The sequence below is a fragment of the Gracilinanus agilis genome, chromosome 5 (assembly GCF_016433145.1).
Source record: "Gracilinanus agilis isolate LMUSP501 chromosome 5, AgileGrace, whole genome shotgun sequence".
Taxonomy (NCBI): domain Eukaryota; kingdom Metazoa; phylum Chordata; class Mammalia; order Didelphimorphia; family Didelphidae; genus Gracilinanus; species Gracilinanus agilis.
This window is the reverse complement of record NC_058134.1, coordinates 55148096-55169252: the sequence shown is the minus strand read 5'-3', so window position 1 is coordinate 55169252 and position 21157 is coordinate 55148096. Positions and strand designations below refer to the sequence as shown.

Sequence of the window (21157 nt, the reverse complement as noted above, 5' to 3'; positions counted from 1 at the left end):
AAAGTATCTATGTATTGTATTGGTATTTCAGCCTGGGCCATTTGATTCCAGATTCAGTGACCTTTCCGTTGATTCATATTTTTTTATTTCTCTTAATTTTTTCTCTGTTAATCCTGCCTCTCAAAAAACTAAGCTCTCTCATCTTTAACTTTCAATTGAATTTATCATCCCCTCAATCTACTATCCTATTCCTAAAGACTATCCTAAAATCTTTCTCAGCCAAACTCCTAGAAAAAGTGCTCTACACTCCATGCCTCCATTTCCTCACTTCCTATATGCTTAATCCTTTGCAAACTGGCATCAAACCTTCACATAGGAGGCAGTATATAAATTTTGATTCTTTTCCTTTGCCTCTTACCACTTAATTGAAACTGCAGCTTTCAAGATTACTGGGCATTGCTTAACTGCTAAATTCTATAGACTTTTTCCAGCCCTCATTGTTCTTGATCTCTCTATAACTTTGTATACTTTTGCTCAACTTCCTCCTTATTATTCTGTCTTCCCTTGCTCCATGACTTTACTTTTTCCTGATTCTTTCATTCTTTCTTCCTACTTCTTTTATTATTCCTTTTCAGTTTTCTTTGATGGATAACCATGCATTCTTTGGTTTATAGAGGGTTCCCCAAAGGCACTATCTTAGGGCCTCCTCTCCCCTTTCTCTACACATCTCTTTTTTTGGTAAACTCTGTAAAACAGAAGAACATTAAAGGCTAGGCAGTGGGGGTAAAATGACTTACCTAGGGTCACATAGCTAGGAAGTGTCTGAGGCCATATTTGAACCCAGATTCTCCCATCTCTGGGTCTGGTTTTCAAACTACTGAGCCACCTCGATGCCCCTTTTGATGTTGTCACATGTACCCACTGGTAACTGTATTGGAAATTGATTCTTGTCTCAAAGCAGATGAGTCTATATATGCAGTCCTCATCTTGTTCCTGAACTGGCATCTTCAGAATCTAGTTCAACCTACATTAATGAATAGGCTTATTTCACATCACTCAACCTTTATTCACTTTATATTCTAGTCAGATTGATCTAATAACTGTTTCCCAAAGGACATTGCATTTCCAGTCTCCATGCATTCACACAGGTCATTCTTTGTGTCTGGAAAACACTCCTCATTCCTCTTCTCCCTTCTGCTCCCTACTGCCACCTTAGCATCTTTCAACTTTAAGCTAAAGGGCCAACTCATATGGGAACCCTTGTATGATCCTTCTGTTTTTGAATGCACTTTACTTACTAAAACTACTTTTATTTACTTATATGTTTGTATGTTATAGTCCTCCTCCTCAGAAGAATATAAACATTCAGTGAGAAAAATAACTAATTTGTGGGAGTTTTGTTTGTTTTGTTTTGTTATCATCAACTTAAGAAATGCTTGCTGAATTGTACTATGTTAAAAGTTTCTTTCAGAACAGGAACTATTTGCTGTACTTGTTTTATATCTCATTTAATGCTTTATTGCTCAACTTTCTCCTTAGTCATCATCATATGTCATCATAACTGACATATATTTGTCCTGGGGACCTAGTAAATACTGTTTAATTGTTTGAACACAATGATGTAAAAAAATTATAATCAGGATTGATTTTGTTTTGTTTAGAGTTTTACTGGTTATAGAATAATGGAAAACCAGTTGGCCAAGTCCACTGAAGAACGAACATTTCAGTACCAGGATTCTCTTCCTTCATTGCCTGTTCCTTCTCTTGATGAGTCACTAAAGAAATATCTTGATGCAGGTATATCTTCTCTGATGTTTTTGCATTTATCAAATGATATTTAATTTCAAATAAAGAAAAATACTAAAAAAACAGTTGAGGTGAGTTGCTTGGTCTTCTAATGCCCAAGAAATTTTAGAAGTAGAGCAAGATGTTAATGATAAAAAATATATCCTTTAAAAAATTCACTGTCCTTTCCTGTCTCCTGATTTCCTCACTTCTTCTTTTCTATCCTTTTTCTTATCTCCTTACACCTATTGACTTGTAATAATATTTTTTCTCATTTCCTTCAATCCAACCATTTTAATAAGATTAATGTCAATTTAGTTATTATCTGCATCCTTGCTTTTCTTTTGATTATAATAATATAGTTGACTTTATTAGCACTCTTCTAAGTTCCTGAATGTTGATGTTTGATTTCTAACAACTCTATGAGTTTATTCAGTATATGCCCATGAATTGGCTTAATTTTTTTAATCACTGTTTTTCTTAGTAAAGTAACATGTAGTTGGAAACTTTTGCACTACTTCAGGGCACTGACAGTTTTGGCATAGGCCTCCTAACATTTGCTCAGGTAACTGACACCAATAGTTGAGACTTGAGGACTAGTGCCTCTCATTAAGCTCTCCAAATAACTATGATGTTAGTATTTGCTATGATGAAAAAGGATTATCTTAACTATTTTATTAAAATCCAGAAAGCAGTTCATTTTTTAACTTGTTCATTCACTATTACTGCCAAATTATTTTTGTTCCCAAAATGGGAAATCTAAAAACATTTTAAAGAAGTGGTGGACGAGATTACATTGTGCCAATAAGTATTTCTTTTTGATATATTATGTTTCCATTGCTATTTACTTGCAAACTCTATAATTTTTATCCTTTAAGTTATTAAATTGCCAACATGCTTACTTAATACATTGTTTTACAGATTTGAATAACAAGGCATAGCTAGCTAATATGAACTGAGGTGGCTTGTGATATTATTTTATAATTTATAAATAATTTTTAAAATATTACATTTTTCCTCATAGTTAAGCCATTTGCAAATGAAGAAGAATATAAACAAACAGAAGAAATAGTTCAAAAATTTCAGAATGGAATTGGAGAAAAGTTACACCAGAAATTGCTTGAAAGAGCAAAAGGAAAAAGAAATTGGGTATTTACATATTTTCACAAGTATTGTTGACCAATTTGAAGATGTTAATGTAATATAAAATATAGTCCAAATATATAAATGATGTATATAGCATATATACACACACACACACACACACACACACACATATATATATACACATCTATGTATAATTATATTGTAACCATTATTTGTTGCTCACATTTTAGGAGTAATTTTTATTGTGTTAGTAAGTAACAAACCAGCTATTGTTTTAGAATTACTAATATATAATTTATAAATTTTTACTGCTATCAGATCTTTTTAGGCTATTATCCTCATTATTACAATTAAAGACTTGTATTCATGTGTACCCTGAAAGGGGCCAACACATTTGATTCCCCAATCTCTGGGTGCTTGAAATTTAAAATCATAGAATTTAGAATTGCAAAGGACCTTAAAGATTACCCATTACAACTTCCTTCTTTTACAGATGAAGACTTTGAGGCCCAGAGAGGTGAAATGGTTGTCCCAGAGTCATAGAGGTAGCCAGTAGCAGATCTGAGACTTGCAGCTGGGTTTGCTGACTCTAGGTCCAAGACTTTTCCACTTTTCCTTATTTTCTTGTGGGTCCTCAGTATATTATCAATCACATGGAACCATTATGTGAATAAAGGCATTGACTAGAAAGTATTTATACAACATATGCAATATATTGTATATTCAGGATATACAATATTACTTACAGTATAAAATTTTATAATACACAAATTCAGAGTAATGGTACTTTATAGCATTCATAGAAAAAAAGTCAGTTGGAAGCTAGGGAGATGATTAAGAATTGCCACTCATAAAAAGCTAGCCTGTATAACTCTCTGGGGTTAGAGGAAAGGTCCATTTGGGACATCAGTCTTTTAATAATTAGAGGATGAACTTCCATGGTCAAAAGAAAGCCAATTGAATATATGCTAATGACTCACTACATAAGAACTTTTTGAAATAAATATATAATACTAAACTTTTCACCATCATCACTTTAGCAGAAGTCTTAGAACGTAACAAATCCCATGTTCTCTACTTTCCATTTTCAGTTTTGTGCAGTGTAAGTAGGGCAAAGGTTTGGGAGCAGTTGTGACTTGGGCAGGTCAGACTAGTACCTCAAAAAAGGCCTCAGGTTATTTTTATTAGATCTGCTTGTTTGTGCAGGAAAACCAGCAGTTACATTTGGTTGAAAGAGCTACCCATCCAGATTTTAAGTTGGCACATATAGCAGAAGAAACACCTATGAGAAGATGCTCATTTAGTTTAAAGTTGAGTGAAATGATTTAAATATATTTTTTGTAAATTTATATACATATATATATATTCCAATTACATGTAATAACAGTTTTTAACATTCCTTTTTTAAAATTTTGAGTTCTAAATTTTCTCCCTCCTTTCCTCCCTCCTTGAGAAGGCAATCAATTTAATACACATTATACATACACAATCATACAAAACATATATCTATATTATCAGCCATTAATCCATAATAATTAATATTGTTATATGTTAAGAAAGAAAAAATAACCCAAGGGGAAAAAAGAATGTTTTTGCTCTGCCTTCAGGCTTCTTCACTTCTTTCTCTGGAGGTGTATAGCGTTTGTCATCATAAGTCCTTCAGAATAGTATTGCTAAGAATAGTTATTTTTCACAGTTGATCAAAATGATTTAAATATTAGTGAAAGAACACCCATTATTTGCACAATTAAGAGTGAAATAACCTTAACTGTTATGTATTATCTGATCAACTTCTAAAGGTTGCTTTTAAAATGCCTACTCTATGTATGACCCTAGAGACTCAGGAATTACATGATATAGAAAATACTCTGATTCCAAATCAAAATAAAGATATCTAAGATGTCAACGCTATGATGTTTCTAAAATCACTTTTCAATGATTCCTTGCATTTTGCCATTGTGTTCATGATGCTAGAGTGACTTGGATGGCAACTTACTTAAAACAAAATTTGGTAATTTTTGCGATTTGGAGTTCTTTCAAAACAGGGAATAACTTAGAAGAGCATTTCACCTAAGCCTCTAGAATGGCTATAACTTTAAAACAACTGTGGTATAGTTGAAAGAACACTAGCTCCTTGGTCAGCAGATTTGCATTCAAATCTCACCTCTGAAAGTTACAACTTCATGACCTTAGATCAGTCATTAACTTCCTTGGGCTTCAGTTTCCTCATCTATAAAATAAAGAGTTTGGCTTAGGTAGACTCTTAACAGCCTTTCCAGCTCCAGACCTGTGATCCTAGGATCTATAAGTGCTAAATAGTAATTAAAAGTAAACTATTTCAGTAACAGCTATTTCTGAAGTTGTTCTATTTTTAATCATTTTCAGCTGGAGGAATGGTGGTTGAATGTTGCCTACCTGGATGTTCGTATACCATCACAACTGAATGTCAACTTTGGAGGCCCTGCAGCTCACAGTGAACATTACTGGCCTCCAAAAGAAGGCACACAGTTAGAAAGAGGATGTATAACTCTTTGGCATAATCTGAATTATTGGCAACTACTAAAAATGTAAGCTAGGGACTCATAAGGATATCATTAAAGATTTACCTAAAGACTTAGATAATGTGCACTGTGAAATTTAACTTCTTCATGTAAATATAGATGTTGAATTTCTGGTGGCTGGGCACTTGTTGGATTTTTAGTATACTTTTTTTGATCACTTCTATTTTTCATAGGGAAAAACTAGCAGTTCATAAAATTGGAAACATACCTTTAGACATGAATCAATTCCGAATGCTGTTCTCTACATGCAAAGTACCAGGAATTTCTAGAGATTCAATCATCAGTTACTTTAGAACTGGTAAGTAGAAAAGGGGGAACTTTCTTTTTTTTAGTAAAGATAAGCTTTATGTCATTTTCAAGGAGAATATAATCATCTTCATTGACATGAAACACATTAAGCTTTTCAAAATGCTTTATACAATTATCCTAAGAAAACTTCCTCCAACTTCTAATTAATAATGCTCAAATAAATAAGTATTCATTAAATTCAAATTTGTAACATATTAGTAAATACCTCTCAAATAATACCTACACTATACGATTGTGTTTATGTATATGTGTATGTGTGTGGAGGATAATGAGATATATGAGATCCTTCTATAATAACAATCTTTTCTTTCCTGCCAATAATAGTTAGATGGACCTCCCCTTAATTTTGTTTGAAGCCCCCAAGTTTAAATTTCATACTTACTGATGACTAACAGGATAATATCTAAAGAACATTTCCCATCCTACTCAATTTTTTAAACTATAAATTTATTTACTTGTTTGTTTGTTACATTAAAATGTCCAGTTAATTCTGTCTCTCTCTAGCCTCTTCATTAGAGAAGGTATCATTTGACAAAAAAAATATATGTATATGTAAAACTGTCTTATTTATTTCTGTTTTATCAGTTTTTTCTCTGGAGGTAGACATAGATGAATCATTCTTCAAACAATATTTCTGTTGCTGTATATAATGTTCTCTTGGTTTGGTTCTGCTCATTTTACTCTTCATAATTTCAAATAGGTCTTTCCATGTTTTTCCAAAATTAATTTGCTTGTCATTTCTTATAGCATCAAGAAGGGTAAATAGATTAACAACTAGATGGATAAGGGGAGGAGATAAGGGAGGGAACCTCTCTCAGTTTTATATTCATTCTCTTTCACCTCTGGGCTATAGCAAAAAAGCTTCATTTAAAAGATAATATTATCTTAAACTTAATAACTGTCAACAAAACTAATCACCTAGACACAAAATAAGGGATGAGATCTTAGCCTAGTAGTTAGCCTTTAAAAAGGCAGAATCATCCAACTGAGCAAACAATAGAATATGTTTTTCTTCTCCTTCTATCTCCTTCTAGGACTGCCTTAAATTCCAACACAGTTGGCCCTATTTGTCTTTTTTTTTCTTATTTTTTATTTCTTCTCTCTTTTACCTTGTTATAAATCTATGTTTAAAAAGCTTTATTATTTTAAATTATTTTTTCAGATGCAAATTTGGTACAAGTATCAAAGAGTGAAATTCCAATAGAAGGAATGTAAGAGTAGATACTAGAGGCCTTTAGCTTTTAGAGATTAGATTCTAGGTGTGCCTTTGTAATAAAAAAATCATGTAATACTATTCTAATAAAAAATTTGGAAGCAGAAAGCAATTTAGGTAAGAGCGACACCTACTTTTCCCTCAGTCGACAATAGGATGTCTCCTTTTTTTTCTTCTTTCTCCTCTTTCCAGAAGATATAGACATCAGACAGACCCAGAGAGATTGCACTGAAGAACAAGCTTAGACTGGGCCAAAACATGATAGTTTAAAGCTCATGATCTTCCATTCTAGACCTATATACCATGCCTGTGCCAGAGGTAACAAGAGAGATGATTTTTAGGTACATAAGCAAATTTGCAATGTTCTTCCATGCATCTCCTTACAATTTTCTTCCCACCCTTTCTTTTTGACTATTTCCATGTTAACTTGTTAACATACTTTTATTTAGGATACATTTCCAAATGTGATGGATAGATGGATTGCCTTATAAATGGATAGCTATTATTCTTATTTAACTTTTGGAGGATTTAGCCCTGTTTTCTGCTCCTTATTCCAGAGAGCGAAGGACATACTCCAAGTCACATAGCAGTGTTGTGTCGAGGCCGAGTTTTTGTCTTTGATGTCATGCATGAAGGTTGTATGATGACTCCGCCAGAGCTGCTCAGGTTTTCAAATTACTTTACATTCCATGAATCTTCTTAGGTCATAGTGTCTTCCTGGAGTAATTTAGCACATTCTTTGAACTGTCTTTTGGAAGGGACTTGTTGGTCATGGAAAATAGAAAAAAATCTGAGTTGGAGAAAAAGTTCTATTTACTAACTTTGTCTTTTATTTTAAGTTTATGTTATTTGTTGGAGACTTTTTTTTTGGTGATCATGGCTCATTCAAAGACCAATTAGAAGAAAATTTAGTATAAAAATAGCTTCTAAAATGATCAAGAGTAACAAATGATGGAAGATTACATTTGCAAATGTGTTCAATAATACGTTTCATCTGGACACTTCAACTACCCTGCTACAAGAAGTTGGAAAGAAGCAAAAAAAGTTGTGACTGGTCAAAGTTCATAATTTAAAGCATATGTATTATATGCCTAGAGTTACTCAATTCCTCACTCAATGGACCATTTACATCTCTGGAACAATTTATTCCCTCATGATATGAGATAAATAATTGTCATTCTGTTCTGTATTTCTAGGTCCTATTCATTTTATTCATTGTTGCAGGTTGGAGGGTAAAAACTAGACCAGCCTGTTAAGTCACTTTGGACTTGAGTTAGTCTCAGTAATTCTGTTGTTTATAGGTATTTATCCAGGCATTTTTATTACTTAAGTGAAAAAAGATTTTAGAATTTGTTTTCTCAAAAATAGTTTTAAAAAAAGCTAAAAATTCAGACTTTTATCATTTAATATAAGTTTTTTAAGTCTAGGCAATCAGGGAGATATATATTTTTATTTCATAAAAATGGCACAAAAATTCATGGTTTGATGATTTAACTATTAACTTGTAAATAATTTCTTGCTGTGTTAGGTAAAATCTCACGTTTAGCACAAAATTTGCCGTTTATAGAAAGACTGTTTCAAAATAGTTGGATATTATAGATTTAACAAGGCTGAGAAAGGTCCTATTTTTCCTTTTCCCACATTCTCAAGGTTTGAAAGGGTAAACTTTCCCCTGAGAATCACTTATCTCTGATCCAAATCTTCCTCTGTGAAATTCACAAGTTAATTAAAGGAAATGATGGATTATTTGAATATTGACTGACCTAAATAAACATTCCTCTTACATGAATGATCTAATTTCACATTTTTCAGGCTAACCATATTTCTCCCTGATTGAGAGTTAAAATATGTTGGAAATTTTTTAGGTAAGTGGGGAAATGTCCATTGTTTGGAGCAGGAGAGCTAGTTTCATAACTGTTACAATTTGAAGCCTACCCTAATGCTCTCATCTACAGTTCCAGTCCCATTTCCCTTTTTTCCCTCTTCATAGATTCTATAATCCAGCCAAAATGGTCTCCCCAGTTGTTCCCCATATTATCTTATATTTTTTACTGACCACCCTCACATCTGTAATGCTCTCCCTCTATAATTCTCTGATAAGGCTCAACTTAGATGTCCCCTCCTTGTGCTGCCTTTTCAAACCCCGTTGCTAATAGTGTCTTTTCTTCCTCAGATATTCCCTTAGTGGTTTGCCTGTTCTTTCCTTTGCCCTCACCTTATGTTACATTTATCTGTGCTTATGACTCTGCCTCCAGAGTGGAAGGGCTCTGAGGATAGTGCACTTGATGTCGGTCTGTCAGCTTGACTGAACTTGAGAGCAAATTGTACAACTTGTACATGAAACTTGTCAATGAGCAGGAAGAAATGCTTTGCTGTTTCCAGAGAAACAGGAGCTCTTGGCAGTCAAGTGAAGTCAGGACTAACTATTAAACAGGATGGGAAAACATTTCATCCTCAAAATCTGGGAAGAGTTTAGGATGAGGGAAATTATCCATGTAAATAAACAATTTAAATATTTGTTAAAACAAAAGCTATTATGAGATACTTGCAATAAATCTTTTAGAAATGAATCGTAAGGTTTTTCCAGCTTCAAGCATTGATTCAATGTAGGATGCCATAAGGAAGCCTTGAAAATTCCATTTTAAGAACATTTTCTTAATGAAAAGTATCTTTTTTCCCTTATTATAATAATAACTAAGAGCACTTTAAGGTTGGCAAAACACTTTCCATACCTTCTCATTTGAACCTTACAATAGTGCTGTGAGAGATCAGTACCTTGGCTATAATTATTCCCATTTAAAAGATGAAGAAATTGAGACTCAGGGAAGTTACATGAGTAGCCCATAGTAACAGTATAGAGGGGTTAGGATTAACTAGAATGGACCTTCTCTTTATTGGATATATGATGCTTAACCGCTACACTTAAAAAAATTATATACAGCAAACTGAGAGAAGAAATTTTTGGCATATGGTATTTTCTACTTAGATTGGAGTTTTAAAAGTTATTTGAAACAAAAGAGTGATGTAACTGAAAATATTTAAAACATTTAGACCACATTTTTATTATTTAGGTAAGAACCATAAAGTAACATCAATTTCAGATTGACCAGCCGTGTTTATATAGTATTGTTTTTGTATGAGTGTTTTGTTTTAGTTTTCATTTTTGAAAGGTGCTTACATGGACTAAGAAAAAAGTACATGTATCATTTTGAAATGTGTTAGGGCAGTCAAAAAAGCAAAAAAACTATAACTAAATCTGAGTATTATAAATAATCACTCCTTAATGAAAAATATAAGACAAGAAAAGAAACCCATTGCTATTCCCAGCATGTCTTGATCCTCTTTTGTAGTTAATAGTGACATAAGAATATTTAACATATTGATCACTAAGAGAAACTTAGGGAAGAACTAATGGATAAATTGTTATAGATCTGCCTAGAGAAAGTCTTTTTTAAAGTTTGAGTTTAAACATGTGTTTGATTTTGTTGTTTAATTTCCTCTTAGATTTCTTATTTAAGAAATAAAATATTAGCATTATGATTTGTTATGCAAAATATATGTGTGATGAAAAAATACTGAATCCTCTGTTCATCTAAATATTTTTTAAAGGCAACTTACATATATCCAAAAAAAATGCCACAGTGAACCTGATGGACCTGGGGTAGCAGCATTAACCAGTGAAGAGCGGACCCGATGGGCTGAGGTTATTACATACTTTTATTAATGAAGATTTTTCAGAAGAAAAGCCACTTTGAGATAATCTAAACTTAGAGTGATTTGGTTGCCCTACTTAATCAGCATTTCTTTGACTTTATAGGCAAGAGAATATCTGATTAGTCTTGATCCAAAGAATTTGACTATATTGGAAAAAATTCAGAGCAGTTTGTTGGTCTATTCCTTAGATGATGCTAGTCCACAAGTAACACCTGAAGATTATTCTGAGGTATGTGTCAAATCTTATTCTTATTTATGTATCTCCATTTTCCCTCACAAGATTATTGGTTGTATTAGAAAGACTTAAAAGTCTTTTGACCTTTTTCTGCCTTTTGGATCATTAACTACTTCAAAGGTTCTGAAATATGAGTCCTGTTAATGCTTATGGATGCTCAAATATTTAAGTATTAGCTTAGAATTAGATGATGTTGACAGACTTATAATAGTGTTTTATTAAGTATCAAAGGAATCACACATGAAATTACTTATATGCCCCAAAGATGGCAATACTGTTATAAGTAACATATTGTGTAATATTTGAAAATGTCTGACCACAGTAAGCTATATTTATCATATTTAATCACATAGTAAATATAGTTTCCAGATAATTTTACTGTTCCATGAAAATTAAGACTCGGTAGGTCGCAGGCATCCTGGAGGGAGCAGAGGGTTGAGTGCCCGCAGCCCTTCCCTCAGTTCAGCTCTACGTGCTGATTCGTTCATCCTTGTGTGCTTTGAGAAGTTTCAAAGTATCACTTAGTAGATAGGAAATCCAGAATTATTTTACTCCTTCTTAGATTTTTATGAGTAATTTTCTAGAATATAAATGTGATGTTTTGTACCTACTTATATTGTGTCCTCTCAAGGCTTCAGTTTCCTTGTCTCTAAAATAAGGGGGTTAGACTAGATGATTTCTGAAGGCCTTCTAAAAAGGATCGCCAAAAGTCTTTCTCACAGAATCCTTTGATCTTGGGAATACCAAAGCCATATCCTCTCATTGAGTTCTCTGTGTTGTGTTGAATACAGTGTTGGCTTTCCTTTCCTTTTTTCCATTTTTGTGGTAATCCACGAATGGTAGTGAACAAAAAATGTTATTTGCAGCATTAATGCTCTTGATTTATAGCATTTTAGCTTATTACATCTTGCTCACAAAAGAAGGAAAAATGAGATTATCAATAGGTTTTATATGTTAGCCCTTTTAAAAAGTCAGTAAAAACTTCATTCATTTGGAAAGTCTTTTTGTTTTAGGTAACTACACTGGTGCTTACTGGGGATCCAACAGTACGCTGGGGCGACAAATCTTATAACTTTATTTCCTTTTCCAATGGATTGTTTGGCTGCAATTGTGATGTGAGTGAACTTCTGAACTTAATTTTCTTTGTAAACATTGGAGTCAATTGGAAATACATTAAAACACCAACTCTTATACTCTGGTAGTTTATATGAACTTTATATAAGCTTACATAGGGCTGTTCCATAACCCTACTTCTTTTTACACAATTATATAGGAAACTTCTGTGAGTACAAGTTATAGGAACAATTGTAGTTAATAGAATTCTCAGCTGAAGTAGGGTGAAGATATCTTCATCTACATTATGATAAAAAGTGTGGATATTGAGATGAAATTTGCATATATAAACTCCTGCGAATTGATTCTGCTATTTGAAGATGAGTATCATAGATGGAATTGATATAAAAGTTTATTTAAATTAACAGGCTTACTGGAGTTTGTGGTTATGTGTTCAAAGGAATAGGTAGCTGAGTATGGAGTTATGAGAAAACCACAAATTCTTCTTTGGGAAGAAAGAAGCCTGGGTTCTAAAACCACCTCTCCCATTAATTAGCTGTGTTATGCAACACACACACACACACACACACACACACACACACACTGTTATGTATTAAATCTTGCAACCATGTTTTCATGGGTCGCAAGCTGGCAGTTGTCAATATAGAACACAGAACCCGGCAGAGGATTGAGGCCGGGTGCCAGGGTGCCAGTTGAAGTGTCAGACCCCTGAATTTACTTCTGGCTCTGATCTCCAGGGTTAGGGAGAAAAAGGGTGGAAAAGTGGGCCCCTGGGTCGTCTGGGTGGTTTGGGATAGATTAGGCAGGTAGGAACAACTACCATTGCTAGCCAAATTCAGCAGCTCTTTGGCATACCCAACAACCCTTATTATAAACAAGAGACAAATTTTACTATCAAGATATCACCATCTGGCCCAGGGCTTGGCAGTCCTGGGTCAGCTACCAAGAGCATCAGAGTGGACATTGCCCTCAAGGCATTCTTATACTGCTGCACCATAAGAAGATCTTTTAGTATTACCTAAAATAATTTAGTGATATTATTTGATTAAGATCTTAGCTTACCTCACCTAATTTTCAACTCCCTTTTACCTGATTCAACTTAATTATCAATAAATCCATTTAACCTCAAGCTTAAAGATCTTTGAAGTCATTGGCTTTACCTTTATCAAAGGCCAAGTATCACCATCAGTCAGATCAGATGATTAGCTTTAGTTGACAAAGTTTTATTAAACAGTTAGTTTCAGGAAGTGCCAGCCTCCTTCCTGGAGACTACACTAACTGTCCAATAGAATTGATTCCAACTCCCAGGGGCAGAGGCAGAGAATCTTGATCTTAAAGAGGTCTTGACTTTTGCTAGTGAGAGAGAGTCCATTTGCCTCTCATTCAGCTTAAGTGCAGGACCCCTATTTCACACATCATCTTCAACATCTGCCTGAGGACCCCTCGGGCTGGCCTAATACCATCTACACACCTTCCCCCTGCATTGTAGCCAGCTCCCGCCATTACAGTTTGGTGAGTACAGCTTAAGTCAAGAACCTACATTGTTTTTCAACTAATTAACACCTATAAAAATGGCTGTAGCTAGGATGGCTTTCATAGTAAGCAGTTTTTGCTTGTTGCTATGAACAATGATGCAGGGAGCTTACCAATTTTGGTTTTTTTACGTTCCCTTAGTTTTTGCTAAGGCTGCTTTTGATTTACGACTATTATAGATAGCTTGCTGTGACTTTGACTGAATGCATCTGTTTCTTACCAACTATGGCTGCTATTATTTTCACAACTTTACAAGGTCTTAGGACATTTTAAAAAGTCTGTGGTCATGTGTGGGCATTAATAAAAAAAAGCTAATCCCGTTGCTAATTCTGATAACAACACTAATGATTCCTTGGTTAAAGAACTCACAGAGAAAGTCAGGTTTTTGGTCCAAGTGGTTAAATAAACATGTGAAGGGAAACAGTTGGATGAGCATTCCATCCTCCAACTAGAGATCATTGAGACAAACCAAATGGGTACAGGCACAAGTTTAAATGCTAGAATAACTGAGGAGAAGGATACAGAGACAGAGACCACCATTTCTGTTCTCCTGATGGTGGATCGGACAATTTTGAAGCTAGAACGGGGGGGGGGGGGATTTGCACGTAAAATCTTACAAAACCTTCACCCCAAATGATCTTGAGGTCCTCAGGCGCTGTTTTCCAAAATTTTATTTAAGCCCATTCAAAAATATTGGGGGAGTTCTTTTTGTCTTTTGAAAAGGACAAATTCCTCCAAGAAACTAGAACCAACTCTAACTTGATGGCATGGCCCACCATGCACCAGGACCTTGAGTTAACATCTCATGCAAACATGAGATATCTTTTACAATGCTGGACTGATCTCCTCGAAGCTATGCATCTACATGCCAAAAGACCAAACTCATGGTCAAAATTCAAGAGGTTAAAGCAGGGGGAAGACGAACACACGCATGCACACACACACAGTGGTATATAATTTTTCATTAGTAAAATTAAGGTAGGAGAGAGATCTGAGAATTTAAATTCTCAATTTGGCTAGGAAGCTAGAGAAGGAAGGTGTATGGATCTTGATGGATACAGAGTATGAATTCACTAAAATGTTTTAACTTTGGAGATCAGTTGAGATAAATGAAGAATGTTCTAGAGTTGAAGACTTTTCCTAGTTTAGGTAACTTTTGGTGCTTCCTGGTGATCCAACAGTATGCAAGGTTTGTGGGGGGAATCTTTTAACTATTTATTTCCATGTCTTAATAGTCACATTTAAGTTTTCTCTTGTTAAGCTTAATGATTTTGTTGTATATCCTTTAGAATGTAAACACCTTGGGGGGCAAAAATGTTTTTTGTCTTTTCTTTGTCTCCTCAGTACTAAAAACAGAGTTTGGCCCATAGAAAAAGCTCTTAATATATGCTTGTTGATTGATTTCTGTTGAATTTTAATGGTAGTTGTAGCTTTCTAGAACCCCATGACACTTATAAACTGTTTCAGGTGGCCCATGAACTTTCAATAGAGCTCTATCCTACCATCTTCTTAAATTTATTTTATCAAGATTTCCTCTCCCCACTTCCCTATTCCTCCCTGACACAGCCTCCTTGGTTAAATTTTAATATGATATTTGAGTCCAATCTGACTGAATGATTTTGTTGTTAAAGAACAAAATTAGTAATAAGTGGATCTCTTTTGGACCCTGTGCAAGAGAGTTTAAACACTAGAGTTTTAGAAAGACATAGTGAAATTGAAGTAATGTTTTTATACAATTAGTCATATAAAATCTGTTTTCTTTCCTCCTTTTAGAGATATAAATGATCATATCATTCCATCACCGATAAAGTTGTACCTTTTGAAAATTGTCTCAGTTTTTTTGCCTTCAGCTTTCTTCTTGATCTTCCTTGACTCTCTTCAGTCTGACTTCTGTCCTCACCACACTCTGGAAATCCCCCTTTGTAAGGCAGTTGATAGCATCCTCTTTTGGGAGAAAAACAAAAAACACAAAAACAAGCAACAAAAAATCCTCTTCTTTCCTTGACTTCTCCATTGCATTTGACTGTCCTCTCTTTGATGTGTGCTGTGACATTGGTGCCTCATATCCTGTCCTCCTTTTCTAACACTTATTCTATTAATGACTCTGCCCATCGACTGTAACACACTGCCTATAGTAATGGACACATTCCCTCCTCTCCCTCCCCTTTTTTATGAGCACTGTCTTCTGTGCTGTAGAAATTTCAGCTATTATTTTCATATAGATGACTTAGAGATGCTTTTTACTTCATCTTTATTCTGAACCTTTATTCACTACCATTTCTTAGCTCTTCCTGGATATCCTATTGTCATATAAAGTGAAGCATTGCACACACAGAATGCATCATCTTCACCCTTATGTTCTTCATATTTCTTTGCTTCACCAATCCTGATTAGCAACACTACCTTCCTGCTGGTCACCTGGGCTTAGAACAACAATCACCACTGACTGCCTTCCTTATGCCCTGATAAAGAGCACACAGCCCAGATATACTTGCTTTTGCCTAATGGAGGCCTCTCCCATGCTTTGAGATATGTAAAATGGGCACACAGTATTCCCACAACACTCCCTCATCTGCATGTCAATAATCCGCTTTGTGAATTTTGTATAGCAAATATTTAATACTGGGTGGGCTTCACCTATAACTCTGTATGATTTGGGAATTCCCAATTTGAATATTAATTTAATTTAAGTAAAACTTAAAAGTAAATTAAGTAAAACAAAAAATAAATTTAAATTAATTTAAAGCATAATTAGGAAAATATGCTTTTTAGAAATGAAGATTTCTTTATTCAGATTATTTATATTTGGCTTTGGAATTACCCATGCCACTGCTTTTCTTTACAGTATAGGGATAAAATTTATTGTATTCTGATAAATGTAGTTCTAGACATGTTTATGGGATTTATCTGTATCTTAATACTGCCTTCTCTTTATATATAAGCACTTTGAGGGCAAGGAACTTTGACTTCATATTGTATAACATTATCATAGAGTTTCCTGTAGCACTCAAAAGAAGCCCTTAATGCATTTTGTTGAAAATAAGCTTAAAATGAAAGGACACTAATGTGGGAAATTATATGAATAAATAAGTTAAGCATCAGATACAAATAACATCTCTCTGGCTACCTGACATTTAGCTATACTACCTTCTTTGCACTCATTCTTTTAGTGTAAATTGGTATAAGCCAAGGGAATTAAAAATATAAAAAACTTAGAACATTTAATTTGATTCTTTGTTAAAAGATCTGATGAAATTCCTGGTGGAAGCCATTAGTGTAAATGAGGTTTGTCAGTTATCTTTGTATTAGGATTATCATGCCAGCTTCTCAGAATTATTCATGTACCTGATGCCTCTTTGCCCTCTGAGTAATTTCTCTTTTCCGCTGTGATTGCCACAGAACTCTTTTTAGGTCTTCTGAAGTTGTTACATGTGCACTGGCACCACCTCAGCATTTGGGCAATAGGAGAAAAGATAGAAAGATCTCCTCAGCTGCCATGCCCAGAGGCAGCCCTACCTTGGCTGGTTTCTGTCCTCATTCTTGTTATCTCGACTTCCCATAATAATCCCAATAGCTCACTTATAGCTGGTTCCTCACAATTGCTTTGTATATTAAAGAATGTCATTATTTTTTGCTCCTATTATACAGATGGGGAAATAGAAACCTAGGGCAATAAAAGTAACCCCCACGGTCACCCAGCGAATGAGTGACGGAGCCCGGAGGCACACTCGGGGCTTCTAAGCTCAGGGCTCTTTCCCCTAGGATGGACTTCTTATACTGACCAGGAACGGGAGATGCAGTGAATGATTGGCAGCAGCGTTAATGAGTAGTGAGGTTGTAATACAGAGAAACTGTGCAAAAAACACAATGGAATGGAAATCAGGTTATCAAAATATTGTGAATGTCAGAGTCAAGAGATTTGTCATCCAAAGTAAATGAGGAAAAAAATATACCCAGTGAGTACTATGTTACTGGCCATGCTAGGCTTATATTCAGCCAACCCCAGGCCATCTTTTCTACCTTTCTCAGACTTCTAATACTGTTTCTTTTTTTTTTTTTTAAACCCTTACCTTTCATCTTGGAGTCAATACTGTGTATTGGCTCCAAGGCAGAAGAGTGGTAAGGGTGGGCACTGGGGGTCAAGTGACTTGCCCAGGGTCACACAGCTAGGAAGTGTCTGAGGCCATATATGAACCTAGGACCTCCCGTCTCTAGGCCTGGCTCTCAATCCACTGAGCCACCCAGCTGCCCCCTCTAATACTGTTTCTGATCTACACATTGAATGCAATTATCGACAGTCAAATTGTTTTTTTATCTCTACCTAAGCTAATTCATAACTATCCAGAACATCGCTTGACACTCTCAACGCTTTGTGTTTTTGTGAAAAGCAAAAAATTACTTTTCCCATATTTTTCCAGCACACACACACATACCCTGAACTCTCCCAATACCACCTTGGAATTCTTGCCTGAGAAAATGCAAATTTAAATGTTAGCTTCTTTGCAAACTATGTAACACAACAGTAGATGAATCACAACATGGAGACTGTGCTAGAGCAGAAGACGTGGGTGCTCCTAAAAGCTTTGCCACCAAGTAGCTGTGAGTTCTTGGGCCAATTATTTAATCTGGTCTTAGTTTCCTCATCTGTAAAATGAGAGATCCAGGTTGAGTGATCTCCAGGGTTTCTTACAGATCGTCCATTCTCTATGTGAGGTGCCACTGAAGTTCTTAATTCTGTAACCTATAAATCCATGCCTTTAAAAAGTAGGTAGTATGCCAGGGGAGGAGCATTAAGGAAAGTCTTATTTTCAATTTTGCTGAGGGATGGAGGGAATATGAAAATCATCCTATACCACGAAGCTTTATAAACCCTTTTAAACTTATGCACCTTGTTTTCTGTTATAGCATGCACCTTATGATGCTATGGTCATGGTTGATATCTGTCATTATGTGGATCAGAAGATCTTTGAAAATGAGGGGAGGTGGAAGGTACGTGTGACTAAACATTACATTTGTTGCTGGCCAATGCATTGTCAATGCAATTGCATTTCCTGATCTTTTTTCTTCTCAGGGTTCTGAAAAAGTGAGAGGAAATATCCCTCTGCCAGAGGAGCTTGTTTTCACTGTGGACCATAAAGTTTTAGATGCCATTAGCCAGGCTAAAGAGCAATATCTAAAACAGGTGAATTTTATACATTTTCCTTTTTTTTGTATCAGTTCTAAGACAGAAGAGTGGCAAGGGCTAGGCAATTGGGTTAAGTGCCTTGACCAGGGTCATAAAACCAGGAGTGTCTCAGGCCAGATTTGAACCCAGGTTCTCCTGGATCCTGCCCTGGCACTCTATTCCTTTTGCTGCCTAGTGGCCCTACCCCCTCCACCACCACCAATTTTCTCTTAGGAGTGCTTTTAACCTTGTGTATCAGCTTGACCATTTTGCAATTAGCAGACCATAAAGGATAGGTGTTGCTGTAATGTAAATGGCTCTGGTTCTTTCCAGGCTGCTGATTGCATGTAACCTGGGTAATTCCTGGGTAGCACTCTGGACATTGATTTATTCTTGATCATTATCCCTTTTTATTAGGGATCAGACTTGCAGATTGTGACTTATGCCTTTAAATCTTTTGGCAAAATGCAAACCAAGAAGAAGAAGCTTCATCCAGATGCTTTTATTCAGCTGGCACTTCAACTGGCCTACTACAGACTTCATGGATGGTGAGGAAAAGGCTGGCTCAGATTATAAGTAGGAGTTGTATGTCATGCTGAATAATATGAATATAACTGAAGAGTTAAGGCTCTCATCTTGCTTCCAAATGCCTTCCTTCCCTTCCTTTCACCTCTTCTGTCTAATACTGTGGCTTTAGCTTTCACTAATATTGCTGTTTTTCACTGTTAACTGGGGATTCTTTTTTTCCTAAACTAGAAATTAGGGAAATAAATTGAGCTTATTATAAAAATGTGAACTTGTTTTCTGACACACATATGCCTCAAATACTTCAAACAGAATCACTATCTTTGGGGCAAGGATGATTTTAAATGATTCTGTCATATATTTTTGGACATAGAAGTCACTGACCAAAGCAGATGTGAAAAGTTTAACATAGATTGTATTTCTAGAAGAAATGAAACAATCATTAAATTAGATCTTTAAAAAATACATTTTCTGCTTAAGGAAATGGAAATGACTTGGGATGGGATCTTTTTTCCTTATGAGAAATCCTTTTGAGACAATCCTTCATTTAAATTTGTTCCCTTTTAGCCCAGGTAGCTGTTATGAAACTGCTATGACAAGGGCTTACTACCATGGTCGCACAGAGACTGTGAGATCATGTTCTTTGGAAGCAGTTGAATGGTGCCAGACCATGCAGGATCCCTCTGCCAGTGTAAGTATTGAAAAATAACTTTAATGGATTTGAATAAGCTTCTACCCTTGAATAGCTCCATTTGTTTTTATTTCCGGATTTGTAAAATTCAGGTAAAATTTCCTTGGGTAATCTTAAGGTGAAGAGTAATTTTAATATTTTCTGTTCATAATATTTCTTCATATGAAATTTGCACATGAACATAGCAGCATATTGAGAGCCTTAGAAAGGCAGTGATGAGGGAGATTCTTTCCTTCGAGGAGTATTTTTTGTGTCAATTTCTATATAAGTTGAATGGGATAATATGGCTGCTATAATGCTGCTGACGGGATACAAATGTCATAAGAGTAATAAAGCTGAGACTTTTGCAAAGTATCCGATATTTAAAAGAGAAAAAAAAATTCTTCCTACACATTTGCTTAGTTACATTTTGAATAAGCCCTTTCTTTCCAGTGGCTCTATATACTAGGACCACTCAGGTGTATGTTAATTTAATAATATAAGAAGTTACTTCATAATTTTTGTGATGTTTGCTTTATCTTTGTTTCTGTTTTATGCACTTTTATTTCTACTCATATAGGAATAATAAGCAAGAAGCACATTACTTTTGGGAAAAGAAAAGGCAATGGAAGGAAGAAGCCAGGAAAAAAGAAAATTGTTTATTTTGTTTTTCTAGAATTTTTGCCTATTCTGTCATGACTGATAATCTGAAGATGCTTGAACTCCTGTTTATTTTGGTAGTAAAGCATGTCTTGTTTTTGTTTACACAGCTTCATAAACGGCAGCAAAAGATGTTACAAGCTTTTGCAAAGCACGGTAAAATGATGAAAGAATGTTCATCTGGGAAAGGTACTTAATATCCTAACATTTTTTTTGTCTTTTTTTTATTTAAAAATGTTTCCCTAACTTAGAGCCTTGGGATTCTTTCCAGGATTTGATCGTCACCTCTTAGGTCTCTTTCTCATAGCCAAAGAGGAGGGGCTACCCATTCCAGAGCTCTTTACAGACCCAATTTTCTCCAAAAGGTAATTAATTTGATATTTTTTACTTTAAGTTAAAAAAGGCTTATATCAATTTGATGAGTCACAAAGTCACAAAAACAACGTAAGTTCAATAATTTTTTTTTTTGGTTACACAGTGGAGGGGGTGGAAATTTTGTCCTGTCAACCAGTCTTCTTGGTTATACACGAGTCCATGGAGTGGTGGTGCCTATGATTTATCGTGGCTATGGCTTTTTCTACCACATCAGAGATGACAGGTGAAGCCGTTTCCTTCTGTCCCTGGTATTCTTTTGAGTTAGATAATTATAATGTCTTCCTCTTTCAAT

The 21157-nt window shown here is 35.0% G+C and overlaps 1 protein-coding gene across 2 annotated transcripts in view; it reads left to right on the top strand.

Moving 5' to 3' along the window:
* Window positions 1-21157, top strand: part of CROT (carnitine O-octanoyltransferase) — a 37165-nt gene that overhangs the window by 4219 nt on the left and 11789 nt on the right. For both annotated transcript variants that reach the window (XM_044679631.1, XM_044679630.1), the window contains exons 2-16: window positions 1602-1737; window positions 2750-2874; window positions 5218-5399; window positions 5567-5691; window positions 7473-7581; window positions 10525-10618; window positions 10733-10858; window positions 11878-11979; window positions 18377-18460; window positions 18543-18653; window positions 19053-19183; window positions 19728-19851; window positions 20601-20679; window positions 20762-20855; window positions 20969-21088. In XM_044679631.1, the coding sequence (XP_044535566.1) occupies window positions 1623-1737; window positions 2750-2874; window positions 5218-5399; window positions 5567-5691; window positions 7473-7581; window positions 10525-10618; window positions 10733-10858; window positions 11878-11979; window positions 18377-18460; window positions 18543-18653; window positions 19053-19183; window positions 19728-19851; window positions 20601-20679; window positions 20762-20855; window positions 20969-21088 (1721 nt within the window). In that variant the 5' untranslated portion in view covers window positions 1602-1622. The remainder of the gene's footprint in view (window positions 1-1601; window positions 1738-2749; window positions 2875-5217; window positions 5400-5566; window positions 5692-7472; window positions 7582-10524; window positions 10619-10732; window positions 10859-11877; window positions 11980-18376; window positions 18461-18542; window positions 18654-19052; window positions 19184-19727; window positions 19852-20600; window positions 20680-20761; window positions 20856-20968; window positions 21089-21157) is intronic.